The 25452-nt window shown below is 50.0% G+C and overlaps 1 protein-coding gene across 2 annotated transcripts in view; it reads left to right on the forward strand.

Annotated features, from left to right (window-relative positions):
* NUDCD1 (NudC domain containing 1) overlaps positions 1-25452 on the forward strand; it is a 350323-nt gene that overhangs the window by 46104 nt on the left and 278767 nt on the right. Inside the window, exon 2 of one of the 2 annotated variants that reach the window (XM_063924501.1) lies at positions 3156-3310. The exons of the other annotated variant lie outside the window; for it this stretch is intronic. Coding sequence (XP_063780571.1) covers positions 3156-3310 — 155 coding nt within the window. The remainder of the gene's footprint in view (positions 1-3155; positions 3311-25452) is intronic. 2 annotated transcript variants of the gene reach the window in all.

Consider the following 25452-nt stretch of genomic DNA (forward strand, 5'->3'; position numbering starts at 1 on the left):
TGCCCCTATCCTAAATCATCACCAGGGTGCACTTACACCTGCCCCTATCCTCCATCATCACCAGGGTGCACTTACACCTGCTCCTATCCTCCATCATCACCAGGGTGCACTTACACCTGCCCCTATCCTCCATCATCACCAGGGTGCACTTACACCTGCCCCTATCCTCCATCATCACCAGGGAGCACTTACACCTGCTCCTATCCTCCATCATCACCAGGGTGCACTTACACCTGCTCCTATCCTCCATCATCACCAGGGTGCACTTACACCTGCCCCTATCCTCCATCATCACCAGGGTGCACTTACACCTGCTCCTATCCTCCATCATCACCAGGGTGCACTTACACCTGCCCCTATCATCCATCATCACCAGGGTGCACTTACACCTGCTCCTATCCTCCATCATCCCCAGGGTGCACTTACACCTGCCCCTATCATCCATCATCACCAGGGTGCACTTACACCTGCTCCTATCCTCCATCATCACCAGAGTGCACTTACACCTGCCCCTATCCTCCATCATCACCAGGGTGCACTTACACCAGCCTCTATCCTCCATCATCATCACCACCAGAGTGCACTTACACCTGCCCCTATCCTCTATCATCACCAGGGTGCACTTACACCAGCCTCTATCCTCCATCATCATCACCACCACCAGAGTGCACTTACACCTGCCCCTATCCTCCATCATCATCACCACCAGAGTGCACTTACACCTGCCCCTATCCTCCATCATCATCACCAGAGTGCACTTACACCTGCTCCTATCCTCCATCATCACCAGGGTGCACTTACACCTGCCCCTATCCTCCATCATCACCAGGGTGCACTTACACCTGCTCCTATCCTCCATCATCACCAGGGTGCACTTACACCTGCCCCTATCCTCCATCATCACCAGGGAGCACTTACACCTGCCCCTATCCTCCATCACCAGGGTGCACTTACACCTGCCCCTATCCTCCATCACCAGGGTGCACTTATACCAGCCCCTATCCTCCATCATCATCATCATCACCAGAGTGCACTTACACCTGCCCCTATCCTCCATCATCATCACCAGAGTGCACTTACACCTGCCCCTATCCTCCATCATCATCACCAGAGTGCACTTACACCTGCCCCTATCCTCCATCATCATCACCAGAGTGCACTTACACCTGCCCCTATCCTCCATCATCACCAGGGTGCACTTACACCTGCCCCTATCCTCTATCATCACCAGGGTGCACTTACACCTGCTCCTATCCTCCATCATCACCAGGGTGCACTTACACCAGCCCCTGTCCTCCTCCATCATCACCAGAGTGCACTTACACCTGCCCCTATCCTCCCATCATTACCAGGGTGCACTTACACCTGCCCCTATCCTCCATCATCACCAGGGAGCACTTACACCTGCCCCTATCCTCCATCATCACCAGAGTGCACTTACACCTGTTCCTATCCTCCATCATCACCAGAGTGCACTTACACCTGCCCCTATCCTCCATCATCACCAGGGTGCACTTACACCTGCCCCTATCCTCCATCATCATCACCAGAGTGCACTTACACCTGCCCCTATCCTCCATCATCACCAGGGTGCACTTACACCTGCCCCTATCCTCCATCATCACCAGGGTGCACTTACACCTGCCCCTATCCTCCATCATCATCACCAGAGTGCACTTACACCTGCCCCTATCCTCCTCCATCATCACCAGGGTGCACTTACACCTGCCCCTATCCTCCATCATCATCACCAGGGTGCTCTTACACCTGCCCCTATCCTCCTCCATCATCACCAGGGCGCACTTACACCAGCCCCTATCCTCCATCATCACCAGGGCGCACTTACACCTGCCCCTATCCTCCATCATCACCAGGGCGCACTTACACCTGCCCCTATCCTCCATCATCACCAGGGCGCACTTACACCTGCCCCTATCCTCCATCATCACCAGGGTGCACTTACACCTGCCCCTATCCTCCATCATCACCAGGGTGCACTTACACCTGCCCCTATCCTCCATCATCACCAGGGAGCACTTACACCTGCTCCTATCCTCCATCATCACCAGGGTGCACTTACACCTGCCCCTATCCTCCTCCATCATCACCAGGGCGCACTTACACCTGCCCCTATCCTCCTCCATCATCACCAGGGCGCACTTACACCTGCCCCTATCCTCCTCCATCATCACCAGGGTGCACTTACACCTGCCCCTATCCTCCATCATCACCAGGGAGCACTTACACCTGCCCCTATCCTCCATCATCACCAGGGTGCACTTACACCAGCCCCTAAGCTCCATCATCACCAGGGCGCACTTACACCTGCCCCTATCCTCCATCATCACCAGGGTGCACTTACACCTGCCCCTATCCTCCATCATCACCAGGGTGCACTTACACCTGTCCCTATCCTCCATCATCACCAGGGTGCACTTACACCAGTATAGGCTTCGTGGGACAATGGACATGTGATTTAGGTGTCTATCTACTAAGCCTTGGATGGAGAAAAAGTAGCCGGAATTAAATTACCAGCCAATCAGCTCCTAACTGTCATTTTTCAAACCCAGGTACTTTTTACTAAGCCTTGGACGGAGATATAGTCCCCTTAGTCTCCCTGGCAAGTTGTGTTGGACAAGGGAGGTCTGTGTAACATTGTGTGCGCTGTGTATATGGCAATAAATGATTGTATTGGAAAATGTTGTTGTTGTTGTTGTGTGCGTCCTGTACCTTCATACCTCCGTCTGAGAAATCATCTGGGAAATGTTTAGGACATTAAGTTGTGACATGTGTAAAATGTCAAATCTAATCGCCAGCGTCATTACCCGAACCGCGCTGCCGGAATTCTGCGGCTATAATGAAACTATTGTTGCTGTTCTGTTGTGTAATGTAAAGTTACGGTGAAAATAACTTTTTAAACCAAACAAAAGCCTGTGTCTAATAAGGGTTAGTGCGACGTGCTTATTAGAATTCCTCCACGGATGCGCACGGCCCCTGCGGCAATGATGAGAGCAGCGGCCCTGCCTTGGTGGGTGGTATAAGCCATCCTGTACCTGCAATGGATTAGACAGCGGGGAAACGCCATTATAAAGATGATTAGTCTCCGGCAAGGCGAATGTGTGAAAGTGATTATTTCCCCCGTCCCTGTCTTTCAGCTGTTGCAGAAGTGAAGCTCAGGGATGATCAGTACACGCTGGATCACGTGCGTGCCTACGGCATGTATAATTATCTGCACAGTAACCCATGGTCCTGCAACAGTATGTTCTACGTGGACCAGCTCGGGAGAGTCATGAACACCACGGTGACACTGGTAGGAATATGTTGTGTCTCTTACACCATCTTACTGCAAAATCAGAAATGTATGTTTTGTACAAACTTTCGCGGGGGTTACACAGCCGTCCACTTACCCGTCCCGCCAATAAGTTTAATTATGTAATGATTAGACAGCTTGCTTAGTGCAAGCAGGTCCTGCACTTATTACTAGTGCGGGTTAGTGTAAAGGAGATGAGTCGTGAAAAGGAGGGAATTGAACTTCGGACCTCAGTGCTAAGAGGCAGTTCCCCACTGCGCAACTCATGCTGCCCTATAGTATATATCTTGTATCTGTAAGAAAGTACAGTTTCATGTAAATGCATGAGAGAAATTACACTTTATTCCAATTTAGGGTTTCTGAATTCTTGAAATTATTGTGCACTTGCTCCTCAGGAGATAGATAGAGCTATATATTTACGTACACTCTGAAGTCTCACCTAGCAGCAGTGTGTTGTAGCTAGGGAAGAAAGCAGGAATGGTATTACAAAGCCACGCCCCCTCATGGCTAAATGGCACAATTCTCGAGTCTGTCAGGAGGGGGAGGGGCTAAAATTACACAATTCTATTGGGCTTTGTAATATCGTGCCCGCTCTCTTGTCTGTCAGGAGGGGAGGTTTCTGGGTACTCAGAAACCCCCCCTGCGTGCGCTATTGATGTCACTGTGTTATAAATTCTGCTTGGCTATTTAGCAGGGGAGATAGGCAGTGTGTTCTTCCCTCGTACTACAAGTTGTAACATTATCTTCGAGTTGTTATTTACTTTGACCAGGTTTGAAGTCACTGTGCCAGCTCTTGCCCTGTGAATCACACCGGTTTTATCGACTGCATTGGTGGCAGCCTCTAGAAGCCATTTTTTAGTTTCTAGGGACTGTATGGGTGGGTTTGTGCGTGTGTGTGAAATTTGCCGCTGCTGCAGAGACTTTAGGTGGTGATGTAGAATATTGGTTCCATGACTCACTTCAAAAGATCAGCTAAATCCTGATCTCTAGATGAAAGCTCCATGACATCCCCCACGAGGGAGCGAACACTCTAATCCGCTGATTAGAGACGGGGGAAAAAATGATGCCTGGAAGGTATATAGAGCAAATTCAGCTAGTAACTGTGTACCTGGACCAAACCATGCTGCACTGTGGGGGTGGGGGAGTGGGGGGCTAGATGTGGGAGGGGCGTGTCCAACCTCATATCTACATTGCAGTGTAAGAATAAAGCTGTCCAGCATGTGTGGGCTGGGTCTGGGTCTCCAGGTCGACAACAAAAAGGTCGACACACCTTGGGTCGACGCCAATTGGTCGACACACCTTAGGTCGCCATGGACAAAATGTCGACATGAACAAGGTCGACATGGAAAAAGGTCGACATGAGTTTTTTATGGGGTTTTTTGGTGTCGTTTTCTTCGTAGAGTGACCGGGAACCCCAATTAGTGCACCGCGTTCGCTCGCCATGCTTCGGGCATGGTGCCTTTGCTCCGCTCCGCTTGGCACAGATTACCGTTCCAATCGTGGTCCACGTGGATCGTTAAGTATGAAAAGGTTCCAAAAAAGTAAAAAATTGTGAAAAACTCATGTCGACCTTTTGTCTATGTCGACCTTTTGTCCATGTCGACCTAAGGTGTCGACCAATTGGCGGCAACCTAAGGTGTGTCGACCTTTTTGTTGTCGACCTGGACTCCGGATACCGTGTGGGCTACATGCAGAGACAAGCCAATGTTTACCCTGCATGCAAACACAATAAATATATTCTAGAGATGAGCGGATTCGGTTTTACTCGGTTTTACTCGGTTCTCAAAACGACATCTTATTGGCTCACGGATGTCATGTGTTTTGGATAGCCAATAAGATTCGGTTTTGAGAACCGAGTAAAACCGAGTAAAACCGAATCCGCTCATCTCTAATTTGCACCCCTTGCAGTGTTGCGTGGTTTGTTCCAGACACAAAGTTACGTGCTCTTTTTACCTCCAAGTTTGAATCATCCCAATGGCGTGTCCCCTACATTCCTCTGGTGTCTTTGAGCCTAATTCAGACACATCTACGATCAGTTACACAGACGTGCGGGGGTACGCCCAGCACAGGGCTAGTCCACCCCGCATGTCTGGCCCAAAACAACCTCCTCTCCCCCCCCATACCCGCACAGCGGTAATGCTTCTGTACTTGACGAGTAGCTCCCAGCCAGCGCAGCTCCTGCACACTGGCAGGAAGCTACCCATCGCTGTCCGGGTTGCAGCGGCTGCGCGTGACATCATGCAGCCACCGAAGCCCGCCCCCGCGCGGTCCGCGCACCCCCCTAAAACGGCGGCCAAACGCCGCCGACCCGCCCCTCCCGCCCAGTGACCGTCTCTGCCTGTCAATCAGGCAGAGGCGATCGCTGGGCTGAGATGGCCGTCGGCTGTCGGATGCTGTGCGAAGACGCACACCAGTTATCAGGTCTGAATTAGGCCCTTTGTCCGGTTTCATGAGGCCCATACATCTGTGGGCCGATTCCTCATTCTTGATGTAACTGGACCAATCTGCGATCAAAAACACTGATCTGCGGACTTCAATGATTGGGAATCTGCCAAAAAATTTTACATAGATAGATAGATATATATATATATATATATATATATATATATATATATATATTTATATATATTTTCTCCTGTAGGTCTCTAAGTACATTGTTTAGTATTGAAGCCAGTAAATGAAAGTCACTCAGAAATAATTAAAGACCATGAAACCTAGAGAACACAGTAAGCATGCTGTCTGCTTAGTGCAGACATTTTGGGTTATAGATTCCACGGGTTATATATTCCACCCACAAAAGGTACCAGCTGAGGCAGCCATCTTGGGTGCAGTATGCAGGATTTCCCTGGGTGGGATAGGTCACTCCCAGAAGAGCTACCACAAAATGGGTGGTTGCAATGTCCCAACACAGCCGTCAGATCCATGTATTTTTCATCCATCCACGAGCGTATGAGGTGAGGCAGCCATGTTGGGAGCGCTACAAAGGTTACACAGTGGGAGATAAGCCATACAAGGGCCCAAGGCCTATGTGAGAAAACTGACAAGTGTGTAGAAGTATGATATACCCTGCATGAATTGGTCCACGTACAGCAACTACCGCCCACCGGGGAACAAGCTGAGGCAGCCATCTTTGGCGCACTGTGTAGATTGCTGCTGACAGGGTGTACAAACTGTGGAAGTATAACAGACAACAGCCGTAGCCAGGGCTGAAAAGTATGGTAGACAGAATGATAGTAAATGTCAAATTTCAGAAAACATGGCAACGCAAATGGAGGCTGGGAGCTGGATGGAAGCATCACCGGCAATGCAGCTAAGCCAGCAGACGGGTCGGCAGTCGTGGACGCTGACGCAGCCAAGGTGACTCACTGACCAGAAGCAGGATGTAGTGTTCAGTGCAGCCGCCGCAGCAGGAAAGCCCCCCCCCCCCCCCCCCCCCCACAGATGGTGGCTTCAACAAGAGAGTCCAAATGCCTGGCCCACTGGAGCTGCTAACAAAGCAGGCAGCTGGAGGCAGTGCAGAAACGGTAAGGCCAGGCAAGCAGCACAGAATCCTGCAAGTTAATGAATGCGTACATACAGATGGAGCCCTGCTCATCTATCCCTTTAATAGGATTAATTGAGCCAGGGCTGTCGGACTTAATATCCTGCTGTTTTGTTCTCTCTGTATTGTTTTGCAGCTGAAAACAATAGACGAAAAGGCTTATGCTAATAAGCCTTGGTGCACCTAGGTGCAGCAGAGAAGGCTAGATGAGCGAGGCTCCACCTGTACGCAGAAGTCGGTAAGGAGCACAGCGGGATGGGAAAGCGGCAGTAGCAATGCACAGGGGATGCAGGCCTATACTGGACATGATCAAGAGACACAGACTGGAAAGGAGGAGGGAAGACTGAGAACAGTCTCGAGCGAGGAATTGTGAGGACAAGTAATGTGTGTACAGATATATTTATAGTAGAAGCTCCTGGGAAGTGTTCTCTGTGAGCTGGTGGAAGAATGACTAACACCAAACGTGGGCATATTTCTGGGAGCTGCTGTTGAGGTGTGCAGAGAGATTCTCCAGGGCTGCCAATGAGTAATTCAGGAGCTGTCGGCGGACGGAGGGTTGCGGATGTCTCAGGTGCCCGGTAACTGGGCATCTAGCCGCTATAATGATTTGTACAGCCGGTTTATCAGCGTGCTTGTATAACCCCTCCAATGGACAGCCAAGGCCAGAAGACCAGAGGTCTCCATTCAGTTTTTGCTGCCTTTCCCGATGCATTGACATTTATGCGGGAACCCAGATGTTGCCCACTCTGGTTTGAAGGGGGGTATAATTGAGCAAAGGTCTCTCTGCATCATGTTTCACCCGCAGCCAAACTCCCCCCAATTATCGGGCACTCCCATAAGGCATGATACAGGTCAGCCTCATCCTGATGGCACGTCTATGGGAGAATCTTTTCGGAAAACAGTTGCCATCATAAACCGCCGTAATTACACCGCCATGTCATGGGTGGGAGAAAATGTGCTATCCCTCGTTGTATTGCATGTGATTGGCAAAGGCAACAGGATAGCAGATTATCTCCACCATTAGAAAGTCCATCTAGAAGAAATAGCATGTTATGGTTGATGTGGAGCATTTCACGGCATTCAAATTAACTTTGAATAATTCTTCCATTTCTATTTGCAAATTCTTATCTGGAAAAGGAATGATGCATTTTTTTACTTCTATCAATACTCCTTGTAGTCCATATGCTGTCCTGTGTTTTATTTCATACATTAAAACCTATTCAATCCAACAAGACCATCTGGTTTATTTTTCGGTAATGGATTCGTCCAAGTTTGTGCTATTCTGCCAATTATTGGGAGTCTTCGTATACTACCCAAGAAACATACGAAGGAAATCACGATGATCATTCTTTGCTTTGAAGGGGATGCCTATCTTTGTAAACCAACTTCAATATACGGCATTCCCTTAATGTGCCTCATTGATGGAGGCACAGGTGTACCCTAATACACTGAGCGCCTTTACGCCTTACGGTGCGAGACACCCTGCACAACTAAGAGATGGAGCGTACAGAAATTAGCATTTTTGTCACATCGCAGACTCGGCGAAAAGTCACTCACAGTTTCCCAGGGAGTGCCCTGTGATTCACACTCAGGGGTCATACCGAGTTGATCGCTCGCTAGCTATTTTTTGCAGCGCTGCGGTCAGATAGTTGCTGCCTATAGGGGAGTGTATTTTCGCTTTGCAAGTGTGTGAACGCACGTGCAGCCGAGCGGTACAAAGAAGTTTTGTGCAGTTTCTGAGTAGCTCAGAACTTACTCAGCCGCTGCGATCACTTCAGCCTGTTCTTGTTCGGAATTGACGTCAGTCACCCGCCCTGCAAACGCTTGGACACGCCTGCGTTTTTCCAGCCACTCCCTGAAAACAGTCAGTTGACACCCACAAACGCCCTCTTCCTGTCAGTCTTTTTGCGATTGGCTGTGCGAATGCAATCTTCGTAAAATCCATCGCTCAGCAACGAACCGCTTTGTACCCGTACGACGCGCCTGTGCATTGCGGTGCATACGCATGCGCAGTTCTGATCTGATCGCAGCAAAAAATCAGGTCGGAATGACCCCATCAATCATACACAGACATACAAATGTTGCACACCCCAATAAGCGGTGTACGCTAGCAATGGAATCCTGTCCCTTCCAGGGATTTCTCTTACGTCTAGAGGATGCTGGGGACTCCGTAAGGACCATGGGGGATAGACGGGCTCCGCAGGAGACATGGGCACTAAAAAAGAACTTTAGGTATGGGTGTGCACTGGCTCCTTCCTCTATGCCCCTCCTCCAGACCTCAGTTTAATACTGTGCCCAGAGGAGACTGGGTGCATTACAGGAGCTCTCCTGAGTTTCCTGAAAAGAAAGTAATTTTGTTAGGTTTTTTATTTTCAGGGAGCCTGCTGGCAACAGACTCCCTGCATCGAGGGACTGAGGGGAGAGAAGCAGACCTACTTACATGCTAGGCTCTGTTTCTTAGGCTACTGGACACCATTAGCTCCAGAGGGAACGGAACGCAGGTCTCACCCTCGCCGTTCGTCCCGGAGCCGCGCCACCGTCCTCCTCACAGAGCCGGAAGATGGAAGCCGGGTGAGTATGTGAAGAAAGAAGACTTCAGAGGCGGCAGAAGAGTTCGGATCTTCACTGAGGTAACGCTGCGCGCCATTGCTCCCACACAACACACACACGGCAGGCACTGTAAGGGTGCAGGGCGCAGGGGGGGGCGCCCTGGGCAGCAATAGAAACCTCCGATCTGGCTAAAAACAATATATACAGGCTCTGCACTGTATATAAGAGATCCCCCGCCAGTTTTTGAATAATTTCAGCGGGACCGAAGCCCGCCGCTGAGGGGGCGGAGCTTGTTCCTCAGCACTCACCAGCGCCATTTTCTCCACAGCACACCGCTGAGAGGAAGCTCCTCGGACTCTCCCCTGCTTACCACGGTGAAAGAGGGTTTGAAAGAAGGGGGGGGGGGGGGGGGCACATAATTTGGCGCAGATATATGATAATAGCGCTATCTGGGTAAACATTGTTTCTCTAACGTCCTAGTGGATGCTGGGAACTCCGTAAGGACCATGGGGAATAGCGGGCTCCGAAGGAGGCTGGGCACTCTAGAAAGATCTTAGACTACCTGGTGTGCACTGGCTCCTCCCACTATGACCCTCCTCCAAGCCTCAGTTAGATTTCGTGCCCGGCCGAGGTTGGATGCACACTAGGGGCTCTCCTGAGCTCTTAGAAAGTTATAGTCTTAGAATTTGTTATTTTCAGTGAGACCTGCTGGCAACAGGCTCACTGCAGCGAGGGACTAAGGGGAGAAGAAGCGAACTCGCCTGCTTGCAGCCGGATTGGGCTTCTTAGGCTACTGGACACCATTAGCTCCAGAGGGATCGACCGCAGGCCCAGCCTTGATGTTCGGTCCCGGAGCCGCGCCGCCGTCCCCCTTACAGAGCCAGAAGTAAGAAGATGGTCCGGAAAATCGGCGGCATGAAGACTCTGTCTTCACCAAGGTAGCGCACAGCACTGCAGCTGTGCGCCATTGCTCCTCTCACACACTTCACACTCCGGTCACTGAGGGTGCAGGGCGCTGGGGGGGGGCGCCCTGAGGCAGCAATAAAAACACCTTGGCTGGCTAAAATACCTCAATATATGGCCCCAGGGGCTATATATGAGGTAAATACCCCTGCCAGAGTTCCATAAAAAACGGGAGAATAGGCCGCGAAAAAGGGGCGGAGCCTATCTCCTCAGCACACTGGCGTCATTTTTCCCTCACAGCTCGGCTGGAAGGAAGCTCCCTGGCTCTTCCCTGCAATTCTACAGTACAGTAAGAGGGAAAAGAGAGGGGGGGCATTAAAATTGGCACTGTATACAGTATATTATATAAAAAGCAGCTATTAGGGACATAACTCAGTTAGTCCCTGTATATATATAGCGCTCTGGTGTGTGCTGGCATACTCTTACTCTGTCCCCCCAAAGGGCTTTTGTGGGTCCTGTCCTCGTTTAGAGCATTCCCTGTGTGTCTGCGGTGTGTCGGTACGGCTGTGTCGACATGTTGAATGAGGAGGCTTATATGGTGACAGAACAGAGGCCGATATATGTGATGTCGCCCCCTGTGGGGCCAACACCAGAGTGGATGGATAGGTGAAAGGTATTAACCGACAGTGTCAACTCCTTACGTAAAAGGGTGGATGACGTAACAGCTGTGGGACAGCCGGCTTCGCAGCCCGCGCCTGCCCAGGCGTCTCAAAGGCCATCAGGGGCTCAAAAACGCCCGCTCTCTCAGATGGCAGACACAGATGTCGACACGGAGTCTGACTCCAGTGTCGACAAGGTGGAGACATATACACAATCCACTAGGAACATCCGTGACGTGATCCCGGCAATAAAAAATGTGTTATACATTTCTGACTTTAACCCAAGCACCTCTAAAAATGGGTTTTAGGTTTGGGGAGAAAAAACAGGCAGTGTTTTGTTCCCCCATCAGATGAATAAATGAAGTGTGTGAAAGCGTGGGTTCCCCCGTTAAGAAACTGGTAATTTATAAAAAGTTACTGATGGCGTACCCTTTCCCGCCAGGTGGATAAGTTACGCTGGGAGATATCCCCTAGGGTGGATAAGGCGCTCACACGTTTGTCAAAAAAGGTGGCACTGCCGTCTTAGGATACGGCCACTTTAATAGGTACCTGTTGATAAAAAACAGGAGGCTATCCTGAAGTCTGTATTTACACACTCAGGTACTAGACTGAGACCTGCAGATAGTGCTGCTGCAGCGTGGTCGGTGACCCTGTCAAACAGGGATACTAGTTGGCAAACATAAAAACATATTAAAGACGTTGTCTTATATATGGGGGATGCACAGAGGGATATTTTGCCGGCTGGCATCCAAAATAAATGTAATGTCCATTCTGTCAGGAGGGTATTAGAGACCTGTCACTGGACAGGTGATGCTGACTTAAAAAGCGCATAGAGAGCCTTATAAGGGTGAGGAATTATTTGGGGATGGTCTCTGGGACCTCGTATCCACAGCAACTGCTGGGAAGAAATAATTTTACCTCAGGTTTCCTCACAGACAAAGGTACAGTCCTTTCGGCTTCAGAAAAGCAAGCGGGTCAAATGGCGCTTCTTTTCTGTACAGAGACAAGGGTAGAGGGAAAAAAGCTGCACCAGTCAGCCTGTTCCCAGAATCAAGATTCTTCCCCCGCCTCCTGTGAGGCCACACCATGACGCGGGTGCTCCACAGGTGTAGCCAGGTACGGTGGGGGGCCGTCTCAAAAATTTCAGCAATTAGTGGGCTCGCTCACAGGTGGATCCCTGTTTCTTTCAAGTAGTATTTCAGGGGTACAAGCTGGAATTCGAGATGTCTCCCCCCAGCCGTTTCCTAAAATATGCCTTGCTGACAACTCCCTCAGGCAGGGAGGCTGTGCTAGAGGCAATTAATAAGCGGTATTCCCAGCAGGTAATACTCAAGGTGCCCCTACTTCAACAAGGACGGGGTTACTATTCCACACGGGTTGGGGTACCGAAACCGCATGGTTCGGTGTGACCCATTTTATATTTAAAATCCTTGAACACAAAAATTCAAGTTCAAGATGGAATCGCTCAGGGCGGTTATTCCAAGCCTGGACGAGGGGGATTACATGGTATCCTGGGACATCAAGGATGCTTACCTGCATGTCCCCATTTACCATCCTCGCCAGGAGTACCTCAGATTTGTGGTACAGGATTACCATTACCAAGTCCAGACACTGCCGTTTGGACTGTACATGGCACCGAGGGTGTTTTATCAAGGTAATGGCCGAAATGTTGATACTCCTTCAAAAAAAGGGAGTTGTAATCATCCCGTACTTGGACAATCTCGTTATAAGGGCGAGGTCCAAGGAGCAGTTGGTAGTCGGGGTAGCACTATTTTGGAAAGTGCTACAACAGCATGGTTGGATTCTAAACAGTCCAAAGTCACAGCTGGTTCCTATGACACGTCTACTGTTCCTGGGGATGGTTCTGGACATAAACCAGAAATAGTGTTTCTCCCGGAGGAGAAAGCCAAGGAGTTGTCATCTCTAGTCAGAGACCTCCTGAAGCCAAAATAGGTAGCGGTGCATCATTGCACGCGAGTCCTGGGAAAAATGGTAGCTTCCTACGAAGCAATCCCATTAGGCAGGTTCCATACAAGAACTTTTCAGAGGGACCTGTTGGACAAGTGGTCCGGATCGCATCTTCCGATGCATAGGCTGATAACCCTGTCTCCAAGGACCAGGGTATCTCTACTGTGGTGGCTGCAGAGTGCCCATCTTCAAGAGGGCCGCAGGTTCGGCATACAGGACTAGGTCCTAGTGACCATGGATTCCAGCCTTTGAGGCTGGGAGGCAGTCACACAGGGAAGAAATTTCCAGGGACTTTGGTCAAGTCAGGTTATTTCCCTACACATAAATATTCTGGACCTGAGGGCCATTTACAATGCCCTGAGGCCGGCAAGGCCTCTGCTTCAAAACCAGCCGGTACTGATCCAATCAGACAACATCACGGCAGTCGCCCATGTAAACCAACAGGGCGGCACAAGAAGCAGGATGGCGATGGCAGAAGCCACAAGGATTCTCCGATAGGCGGAAAATCATGTGTTAGCACTGTCAGCAGTGTTCATTCCCGGAGTGGACAACTGGGAAGCAGATCTTCTCAACAGACACGACCTCCACCCGGGAGAATGGGGACTTCCTCCAGAAGTCTTCCAATAGGATTGTACACCATTGGGAAAGGCCACAGGTGGACATGATGGCGTCCCGCCTCAACAAAAAGCTATAAAAGATATTGCACCGGGTCAAGGGACCCTCAGGCGATAGCTATGGACGCTCTGGTAACACCGTGGGTGTACCAGTCGGTTTATGTGTTCTCCCCTCTGCCTCTCATACCAAAGGTACTGAGAATAATAAGAAGGCGAGGAGTAAGAACGATACTCGTGGATGGCCAAGAAGAGCTTGGTACCCAGAACTTCAAGAATTTATATCAGAGGACCCATGGCCTCTGCCACTCAGACAGGACCTGCGGCAGCAGGGGCCCTGTCTGTTCCAAGACTTACCGCGGCTGCGTTTGTCGGCATGGCGGTTGAACGCCGGATCCTGAAGGAAAAGGGCATTCCGGAGGAAGTCATTCCTACGCTTACTAAAGCCAGGAAAGAGGTTACAGCAACTCATTATCACCGCATATGGCGAAAATATGTTGCATGGTGTGAGGCCGAAAGGGCCCCAACAGAGGAATTTCAACTAGGTCGATTTCTGCATTTCCTGCAAGCAGGAGTGACTATGGGCCTTAAATTGGGTTCCATTAAGGTACAGATCTCGGCTCTGTCGATTTTCTTTCAAAAAGAACTAGCTTCAGTACCTGAAGTTCAGACATTTATAAAAGGAGTGCTGCAGAGTCAGCCCCCGTTTGTGCCTCCTGTGGCACCTTGGGATCTCAACGTGGTGTTGAGTTTCTTAAAATCACATTGGTTTGAACCACTAAAAACCGTGGATCTGAAATATCTCACGTGGAAGGTGGTTATGTTATTGGCCTTGGCTTCTGCCAGGCGAGTATCAAAGTTGGCGGCTTTGTCTTGTAAAAGCCCTTATTTGAGTTTCCATATGGATAGGGCAGAATTGAGGGCTCGTCCTCCGTTTCTCCCAGAGGTGGTGTCAGCGTTTCACCTGAACCAGCCTATTGTGGTGCCTAGGCTACTAGGGACTTGGAGGACTCCAAGTTGCTAGACGTTGTCAGGGCACTGAAAATATATGTTTCCAGAACGGCTAGAGTCAGAAAATCTGACTCGCTGTTTATCCTATATGCACCTAACAAGCTGGGTGCTCCTGCTTCTAAGCAGACTATTGCTCGTTGGATTTGTAGTACAATTCAGCTTGCACATACTGTGGCAGGCCTGCCACAGCCAAAATCTGTCAATGCCCATTCCACAAGGAAGGTGGGCTCATCTTGGGCGGCTGCCCGAGGGGTCTCGGCTTTACAACTTTGCCGAGCAGCTACTTGGTCAGGGGCAAACACGTTTGCAAAATTCTACAAATTTGATACCCTGGCTGAGGAGGACCTGGAGTTCTCTCATTCAGTGCTGCAGAGTCATCCGCACTCTCCCGCCCGTTTGGGAGCTTTGGTATAATCCCCATGGTCCTTACGGAGTTCCCAGCATCCACTAGGACGTTAGAGAAAATAAGAATTTACTCACCGGTAATTCTATTTCTCGTAGTCCGTAGTGGATGCTGGGCGCCCATCCCAAGTGCAGTTTATCTGCAATACTTGTACATAGTTATTGTTAACTAAATCGGGTTATTGTTGAGCCATCTGTTGAGAGGCTCTATTGTTTCATACTGTTAACTGTGTTTCATATCACGAGTTGTACGGTGTGATTGGTGTGGCTGGTATGAGTCTTACACGGGATTCAAAATCCTTCCTTATTGTGTACGCTCGTCCGGGCACAGTACCTAACTGAGGCTTGGAGGAGGGTCATAGTGGGAGGAGCCAGTGCACACCAGGTAGTCTAAGATCTTTCTAGAGTGCCCAGCCTCCTTCGGAGCCCGCTTTTCCCCATGGTCCTTACGGAGTTCCCAGCATCCACTACGGACTACGAGAAATAGAATTACCGGTGAGTAAATTCTTATTTTTTCTGACGTCCTAAGTGGATGCTGGGACTCCGTAAGGACCATGGGGAATAGCGGCTCCGCAGGAGACTGGGCACAACTAAAGAAAGCTTTAGGACTACCTGGTGTGCACTGGCTCCTCCCTCTATGACCCTCCTCCAGACCTCAGTTAGAATTTTGTGCCCGGCTGAGCTGGATGCACACTAGGGGCTCTCCTGAGCTCCTAGAAAAAGAAAGTTTATTTTAGGTTTTTTTATTTTCAGTGAGATCTGCTGGCAACAGACTCACTGCTACGAGGGACTAAGGGGAGAGAAGCGAACCTACCTGCTTGCAGCTAGCTTGGGCTTCTAAGGCTACTGGACACCATTAGCTCCAGAGGGATCGAACACAGGGCCCGACCTCGATCGTCCGTTCCCGGAGCCGCGCCGCCGTCCCCCTTACAGAGCCAGAAGCAAGAAGAGTCCTGGAAATCGGCGGCAGAAGACTTCGGTCTTCAAACAAGGTAGCGCACAGCACTGCAGCTGTGCGCCATTGCTTCCAATGCACACCTCACACTCCGGTCACTGATGGGTGCAGGGCGCTGGGGGGGGGGGCGCCCTGGGCTGCAATATTAAGTACATTGGCTGGCAAAAAAACACATAATATAGTCATAGAGACTATATATGTGTAAAATACCCCTGCCAGATATACATAGAAAAAAGCGGGAGAAGTCCGCCGAAAAAAGGGGCAGGGCTATCTCCCTCAGCACACTGGCGCCATTTTCCCTCACAGCTCCGCTGGAAGGATCGCTCCCAGGCTCTCCCCTGCAGTTTCCAGACTACATAGGGTAAAAAAGAGAGGGGGGGGCACTAAATTTAGGCGCAATATTGTGTATACAAGCAGCTATTGGGAAAAATCACTCAGTTATAGTGTTAATCCCTGTGTTATATAGCGCTGTTGGTGTGTGCTGGCATACTCTCTCTCTGTCTCCCCAAAGGGCTTTGTGGGGTCCTGTCCTCAGTCAGAGCATTCCCCGTGTGTGTGCGGTGTGTCGGTACGGCTGTGTCGACATGTTTGATGAGGAGGCTTATGTGGAGGCGGAGCAAGTGCCGATAAATGTGATGTCACCCCCTGCGGGGCCGACACCTGAGTGGATGGACTTGTGGAAGGAATTACGTGAAAGTGTCAACTACTTACATAAAAGGTTTGACGACATATCAGATGTGGGACAGCCGGCTTCTCAGCTTGTGCCTGCCCAGCTGTCTCAAAAGCCATCAGGGGCTCTAAAACGCCCGCTACCTCAGATGGCAGACACAGATGTCGACACGGATACTGAATCCAGTGTCGACGACGATGAGACAAATGTACATTCCAATAGGGCCACACGTTACATGATTGAGGCAATGAAAAATGTGTTGCACATTTCTGATATTACCCCAGGAACCACAAAAAAGGGTATTATGTTTGGGGAGAAAAAACTACCAGTGGTTTTTCCCCCATCTGAGGAATTAAATGAGGTGTGTGAAGAAGCGTGGGCTTCCCCCGATAAGAAACTGGAAATTTCTAAAAGGTTTCTAATGGCGTACCCTTTCCCGCCAGAGGATAGGTCACGTTGGGAAACATCCCCTAGGGTGGATAAAGCGCTCACACGTCTGTCAAAAAAGGTGGCACTACCGTCTCCGGACACGGCCGCCCTAAAGGAGCCTGCTGATAGGAAGCAGGAGGCTATCCTGAAGTCTGTATATACACACTCAGGTATTATACTGAGACCAGCTATTGCTTCAGCATGGATGTGCAGTGCTGCAGCTGCGTGGTCAGATTCCCTGTCGGAAAATATTGATACCCTCGACAGGGACACTATATTGCTATCCATAGAGCATATAAAAGACGCAGTCTTATACATGAGAGATGCACAGAGGGATATTTGCCGGCTGGCATCTAAAATAAGTGCAATGTCCATTTCTGCCAGGAGAGGATTATGGACTCGGCAGTGGACGGGTGATGCTGATTCTAAAAGGCACATGGAAGTTTTGCCTTATAAGGGTAAGGAGTTGTTCGGGGATGGTCTCTCGGACCTCGTTTCTACAGCAACAGCTGGGAAGTCAGCATTTTTACCCCATGTTCCCTCACAGCCAAAGAAAGCACCGTATTATCAGGTACAGTCCTTTCGGCCCCATAAAGGCAAGCGGGTTAAAGGCGCGTCCTTTCTGCCCAGAGGCAGAGGTAGAGGGAAAAAGCTGCAGCATACAGCCAGTTCCCAGGAGCAAAAGTCCTCCCCGGCTTCCTCCAAGTCCACCGCATGACGCTGGGGCTCCACAGGCGGAGCCAGGTACGGTGGGGGCCCGTCTCACAAACTTCAGCAATCAGTGGGCTTGCTCACGGGTGGATGCCTGGATCCTTCAAGTAGTATCTTAGGGGTACAAGCTGGAATTCGAAACGTCTCCCCCCCGCCGTTTCCTCAAATCTGCCTTGCCAACAACTCCCTCAGGCAGGGAGGCAGTGCTAGAGGCAATTCACAAGCTGTATTCCCAGCAGGTGATAGTCAAGGTGCCCCTCCTTCAACAAGGACGGGGGTTACTATTCCACAATGTTTGTGGTACCGAAACCGGACGGTTCGGTGAGACCCATTTTAAAATTGAAATCCTTGAACACATATATAAAAAAATTCAAGTTCAAGATGGAATCGCTCAGGGCGGTTATTTCAAGCCTGGACGAGGGGAATTACATGGTATCACTGGACATCAAGGATGCTTACCTGCATGTCCCCATTTACCATCATCACCAGGAGTACCTCAGATTTGTGGTACAGGATTGTCATTACCAATTCCAGACGTTGCCGTTTGGTCTGTCCACGGCACCGAGGGTATTTACCAAGGTAATGGCCGAAATGATGATACTCCTTCGAAAAAAGGGAGTTTTAATTATCCCGTACTTGGACGATCTCCTGATAAAGGCGAGGTCCAGGGAGCAGTTGTTGGTCGGGGTAGCACTATCTCGGGAGGTGCTACAACAGCACGGTTGGATTCTAAATATTCCAAAGTCACAGCTGGTCCCTACGACACGTCTACTGTTCCTGGGGATGGTTCTGGACACAGAACAGAAAAAAGTGTTTCTCCCGGAGGAGAAAGCCAAGGAGCTGTCATCTCTAGTCAGAGGCCTCCTGAAACCAAAACAGGTGTCGGTGCATCACTGCACGCGAGTCCTGGGAAAAATGGTAGCTTCCTACGAAGCAATTCCATTCGGCAGGTTCCATGCAAGGACTTTTCAGTGGGACCTGTTGGACAAGTGGTCCGGATCGCATCTTCAGATGCATCGGCTGATAACCCTGTCTCCAAGGACCAGGGTGTCTCTGCTGTGGTGGCTGCAAAGTGCTCATCTTCAAGAGGGCCGCAGATTCGGCATACAGGACTTGGTCCTGGTGACCACGGATGCCAGCCTTCGAGGCTGGGGGGCAGTCACACAGGGAAGAAACTTCCAAGGACTATGGTCAAGTCAGGAGATTTCCCTACACATAAATATTCTGGAACTGAGGGCCATTTACAATGCCCTAAGTCAGGCAAAACCCCTGCTTCAAAACCAGCCGGTACTGATCCAGTCAGACAACATCACGGCAGTCGCCCATGTAAACCGGCAGGGCGGCACAAGAAGCAGGACGGCGATGGCAGAAGCCACAAGGATTCTCCGATGGGCGAAAAATCACGTGTTAGCACTGTCAGCAGTGTTCATTCCGGGAGTGGACAACTGGGAAGTAGACTTCCTCAGCAGGCACGACCTCCACCCGGGAGAGTGGGGACTTCATCCAGAAGTCTTCCAACTGATTGTAAACCGTTGGGAAAGGCCACAGGTGGACATGATTGGGTCCCGCCTAAACAAAAAGCTAGAAAGATATTGCGCCAGGTCAAGAGACCCTCAGGCGATAGCTGTGGACGCTCTAGTGACACCGTGGGTGTACCGGTCGGTTTATGTGTTCCCTCCTCTTCCTCTCATACCCAAGGTACTGAGGATAATAAGGAGAAGAGGAGTAAGAACTATACTCATTGTTCCGGATTGGCCAAGAAGAGCTTGGTACCCGGAACTTCAAGAAATGATGTCAGAGGACCCATGGCCTCTGCCGCTCAGACAGGACCTGCTGCAGCAGGGGCCCTGTCTGTTCCAAGACTTACCGCGGCTGCGTTTGACGGCATGGCGGTTGAACACCGGATCCTGAAGGAAAAGGGCATTCCGGAGGAAGTCATTCCTACGCTGATTAAAGCTAGGAAAGAAGTGACCGCAAACCATTATCACCGCATTTGGCGAAAATATGTTGCGTGGTGTGAGGCCAGGAAGGCCCCAACGGAGGAATTTCAGCTGGGCCGTTTTCTGTCCTGTCAGGGGTGACTATGGGCCTAAAATTGGGTTCCATTAAGGTCCAGATTTCGGCTCTATCGATTTTCTTCCAGAGAGAACTGGCTTCACTACCTGAAGTTCAGACTTTTGTTAAGGGAGTGCTGCATATTCAGCCCCCGTTTGTGCCTCCAGTGGCACCTTGGGATCTCAACGTGGTGTTGGATTTCCTAAAGTCACATTGGTTTGAGCCACTTAAAACCGTGGAATTAAAATATCTCACGTGGAAAGTGGTCATGCTGTTGGCCTTGGCTTCTGCCAGGCATGTGTCAGAATTGGCGGCTTTGTCATGTAAAAGCCCTTATCTGATTTTCCATATGGATAGGGCAGAATTGAGGACTCGTCCCCAGTTTCTCCCTAAGGTGGTATCAGCTTTTCATTTGAACCAACCTATCGTGGTGGCTGCGGCTACTAAAGACTTGGAGGCTTCCAAGTTGTTGGACGTAGTCAGGGCCCTGAGAATTTATGTTTCCAGGACAGCTAGTGTCAGGAAAACTGACTCGTTGTTTATCCTGTATGCACCCAACAAGCTGGGTGCTCCTGCTTCAAAGCAGACTATTGCTCGCTGGATCTGTAGTACGATTTAGCTTGCACATTCTGCGGCTGGACTGCCGCATCCTAAATCAGTGAAAGCCCATCCACGAGGAAGGTGGGCTCTTCTTGGGCGGCTGCCGAGGGGTCTCGGCTCTACAACTTTGCCGAGCAGCTACTTGGTCGGGGTCAAACACATTTGCTAAATTCTACAAGTTTGACACCCTGGCTGAGGAGGACCTAGAGTTTGCCCATTCGGTGCTGCAGAGTCATCCGCACTCTCCCGCCCGTTTGGGAGCTTTGGTATAATCCCCATGGTCCTTACGGAGTCCCAGCATCCACTTAGGACGTCAGAGAAAATAAGATTTCTCTAACGTCCTAGTGGATGCTGGGGACTCCGAAAGGACCATGGGGAATAGCGGCTCCGCAGGAGACTGGGCACAAAGTAAAAGCTTTAGGACTAGCTGGTGTGCACTGGCTCCTCCCCCTATGACCCTCCTCCAAGCCTCAGTCAAGATTTTGTGCCCGAACGAGAAGGGTGCAATCTAGGTGGCTCTCCTGAGCTGCTTAGAGTAAAAGTTTAAATAGGTTTTCTTTTATTTTCAGTGAGACCTGCTGGCAACAGGCTCACTGCATCGAGGGACTAAGGGGAGAAGAAGCGAACTCACCTGCGTGCAGAGTGGATTGGGCTTCTTAGGCTACTGGACATTAGCTCCAGAGGGACGATCACAGGCCCAGCCATGGATGGGTCCCGGAGCCGCGCCGCCGGCCCCCTTACAGAGCCAGAAGAGTGAAGAGGTCCGGAAAATCGGCGGCAGAAGACGTCCTGTCTTCAATAAGGTAGCGCACAGCACCGCAGCTGTGCGCCATTGCTCTCAGCACACTTCACACTCCGGTCACTGAGGGTGCAGGGCGCTGGGGGGGGGCGCCCTGGGACGCAATGAAAATACCTTAAATGGCTAAAAATACATCACATATAGCTCCTGGGCTATATGGATGTATTTAACCCCTGCCAGTTTTCCATAAAAAGCGGGAGAAAGGCCGCCGAAAAAGGGGCGGAGCCTATCTTCTCAGCACACAAGCGCCATTTTTTCCTCACAGCTCCGTTGGAGGAAGGCTCCCTGACTCTCCCCTGCAGTCCTGCACAACAGAAACAGGGTAAAACAAGAGAGGGGGGGCACTAAATTGGCATATTAATATATACAGCAGCTATATTAGGGAAAAACACTTATATAAGGTTATCCCTGTATATATATAGCGCTCTGGTGTGTGCTGGCAAACTCTCCCTCTGTCTCCCCAAAGGGCTAGTGGGGTCCTGTCCTCTATCAGAGCATTCCCTGTGTGTGTGCTGTGTGTCGGTACGCTTTGTCGACATGTATGAGGAGGAAAATGGTGTGGAGGCGGAGCAATTGCCTGTGTTAGTGATGTCACCCCCTAGGGAGTCGACACCTGACTGGATGGTCTTATGGAAAGAATTACGTGATAGTGTCGGCACTTTACAAAAGACTGTTGACGACATGAGACAGCCGGCAAATCAGTTAATACCTGTACAGGCGTCTCAAACACCGTCAGGGGCTATAAAACGCCCGTTACCTCAGGTCGATACAGACACTGACACGGACCCTGACTCCAGTGTCGACGGTGAGGAAACAAACGTATTTTCCAGTAGGGCCACACGTTACATGATCACGGCAATGAAGGGGGTTTTGAACATTTCTGATACTACAAGTACCACAAAAAAGGGTATTATGTGGGGTGTGAAAAAACTACCCGTAGTTTTTCCTGAATCAGATGAATTAAATGAGGTGTGTGATGAAGCGTGGGTTTCCCCCGATAAAAAACTGCTAATTTCTAAAAAATTATTGGCATTATACCCTTTCCCGCCAGAGGTTAGGGCGCGTTGGGAAACACCCCCTAGCGTAGATAAGGCGCTCACACGCTTATCAAAACAAGTGGCATTACCGTCCCCTGATACGGCCGCCCTTAAGGAACCAGCTGATAGGAAGCTGGAAAATATCCTTAAAAGTATATACACACATACTGGTATTATACTGCGACCAGCAATCGCCTCATCCTGGATGTGCAGTGCTGGGGTGGCTTGGTCGGATTCCCTGACTGAAAATATTGATACCCTGGACAGGGACAATATATTATTGACTATAGAGCATTTAAAGGATGCATTTCTATATATGCGAGATGCACAGAGGGATATTTGCACTCTGGCATCAAGAGTAAGTGCGATGTCCATTTCTGCCAGAATAGGATTATGGACGCGACAGTGGTCAGGGGATGCGGATTCCAAACGGCATATGGAAGTATTGCCGTATAAAGGGGAGGAGTTATTTGGGGTCGGTCTATCGGACCTGGTGGCCACGGCAACGGCTGGAAAATCCACCTTTTTACCCCAAGTCACCTCGCTGCAGAAAAAGATACCGTCTTTTCAGGCTCAGTCCTTTCGTCCCCATAAGGGCAAGCGGGCAAAAGGCCACTCATATCTGCCCCGGGGCAGAGGAAGGGGAAAAAGACTGCAGCAAACAGCCTCTTCCCACGAACAGAAGCCCTCCCCCGCTTCTGCCAAGTCCTCAGCATGGCGCTGGGGCCTTACAAGCGGACTCAGGCACGGTGGGGGCCCGTCTCAAGAATTTCAGCGCGCAGTGGGCACACTCGCAAGTGGACCCCTGGATCCTGCAGGTAGTATCTCAGGGGTACAAATTGGAATTCGAGACGTCTCCCCCTCGCAGATTCCTGAAGTCTGCTTTACCAACGTCTCCCCCCGACAGGGAGGCGGTATTGGAAGCCATTCACAAGCTGTATTCCCAGCAGGTGATAATCAAGGTACCCCTCCTACAACAGGGAAAGGGGTATTATTCCACGCTGTTTGTGGTACCGAAGCCGGACGGCTCGGTGAGACCCATTTTAAATCTGAAATCCTTGAACACTTACATAAAAAGGTTCAAGTTCAAGATGGAGTCACTCAGAGCAGTGATAGCGAACCTGGAAGAAGGGGACTATATGGTGTCTCTGGACATCAAGGATGCTTACCTCCATGTCCCAATTTGCCCTTCTCACCAAGGGTACCTCAGGTTTGTGGTACAGAACTGTCACTATCAGTTTCAGACGCTGCCGTTTGGATTGTCCACGGCACCCCGGGTCTTTACCAAGGTAATAGCCGAAATGATGATTCTTCTTCGAAGAAAAGGCGTCTTAATTATCCCTTACTGTTGCTGGCCTGGTTCTGGAACATCAAAGATGGCTCATCCTCGGGGATTTCAATGCATGGGTGGATGATGAGCTCTCACGCCTTGGCCAAGACCTCCTGTGCACAATGAATTGTCTGGGCTTCACACAGGTCGTTCCCTCTGCCACACATAAAAGTGGTCACACCCTCGACCTTGTCTTTCAGATTGGATTAGAAGTCACTAACCTAAAAATAAACCCAGTCATCTGGTCAGACCACTACTCCCTCTGGTTCTCAGTTGCAACCCCTCAAATAAGATCTCTGCCCGTGGAGTTGACCAGGTATCGTCCAAGGAGGGGTATGACTCCCCAGGCTCTTGCAGCAAATCTGGATCTCTCTGCTATACTGGGTGCCTGTGAAGATCCCTGTTCCCTAGTCCGTTATTATAATAGGGATGTTATGGCTGCAATTGATATTATCGCCCCTGTGCGTTTAAGACCTCGTAAACCACAACGTCAAGCTCCATGGTTCGACAACAGTGTTAGTGAGCTCAAGAAAAGGGGGCGTAGACTGGAAAGACGATGGAGGAAGACTAACCTAGTGGATGACAAAATAAAACTAATAAAGCATAACGAAGAATATCAATCGACAATCACTCGTAAGAAAGCACAGTTCCTGTCAAATGAGATCACAGCAGCAAACAATAGGCCAGCTCAACTTTTCCGCACAGTGGAGATGCTTTGCAAGCCAGCATGCCTGCAGACTGATGAGACCCTCTCCCAGGCAAGATGCAACGAGTTTGCAAACTTCTTTGCAGATAAAATATCCACCATCCGGGCTGGACTCTCCACAGTGCCATCAAAGGAGTGCCAAACTACAAAGTCTGCCAATATAAGCTACCTGCCTTCATGGACCAGCTTTGACCCAGTTGATGTAAAGGACACTGCTGAAATTGCTCGGATTTTGCATCCCACCACCTGTGATCTGGACCCAGCCTCAACCAAGCTTCCAATCGGTTGTATGGATATAATTGGTCCTGTCTTTACAAAAATTGTTCAATGCTCTTTGCAGACAGGCATTTTTCCTGGACCCCTAAAGGAAGCAATTGTTAGACCGCTTCTTAAAAAACCTAATTTAGATCCCGACTGCATGACCAACTACAGACCGGTATCAAACCTTCCTTTCCTAGGAAAGGTTATTGAGAAAGTCGTTGCAAATCAACTGGAAACCCGCCTGACAACCCATGATATTTATGATCCATTTCAATCAGGATTCAGGAGAAGACATAGCACTGAAACAGCCCTGGTGTGTGTGTTAAATGATCTTCTGATGGCAAAAGACAGAGGTGACTGTTCAATATTAATCCTTCTGGATCTCTCTGCAGCATTTGATACAGTGGACCATGGGCTTCTGATTGAGCGACTGATACATTTCTGTTGTCTGGATGGCACAGTCCTAAGCTGGTTCAAATCATTTCTCACAGGCAGGTCACAGAGAGTATCATCTGGATTATACTCATCACCACCAGTGCCATTGCCATGTGGTGTCCCACAAGGTTCTATACTATCCCCCTTGCTTTTTGCAGTATACATGCTCCCATTGGGCGAAATAATCAGGCGCCATGGCCTGGTCTACCACTGCTATGCAGATGATACACAACTGTACTTGTCCTTTGCTCCGGGCACTGATAACCCAATAGCCACCCTAAATGGCTGTCTAGCTGAACTACAGGAGTGGATGAGCGCCAGTTGGCTGCGACTGAACCCGGATAAAACAGAGGTCCTTTTGATACGACCGCAACATCAAAGGACAAGACTGCAGCATAGCCAACCAACTGGACTTACACTCGGGGATTCAGAATTACAGACCAGTGATCGTGTGCGGAATCTTGGCGTTGTCCTGGATGGTGGCTTGACACTTAAACATCAGATATCAG

The sequence above is a fragment of the Pseudophryne corroboree genome, chromosome 5 (genome assembly GCF_028390025.1).
Source record: "Pseudophryne corroboree isolate aPseCor3 chromosome 5, aPseCor3.hap2, whole genome shotgun sequence".
NCBI classification, from domain to species: Eukaryota; Metazoa; Chordata; class Amphibia; order Anura; family Myobatrachidae; genus Pseudophryne; species Pseudophryne corroboree.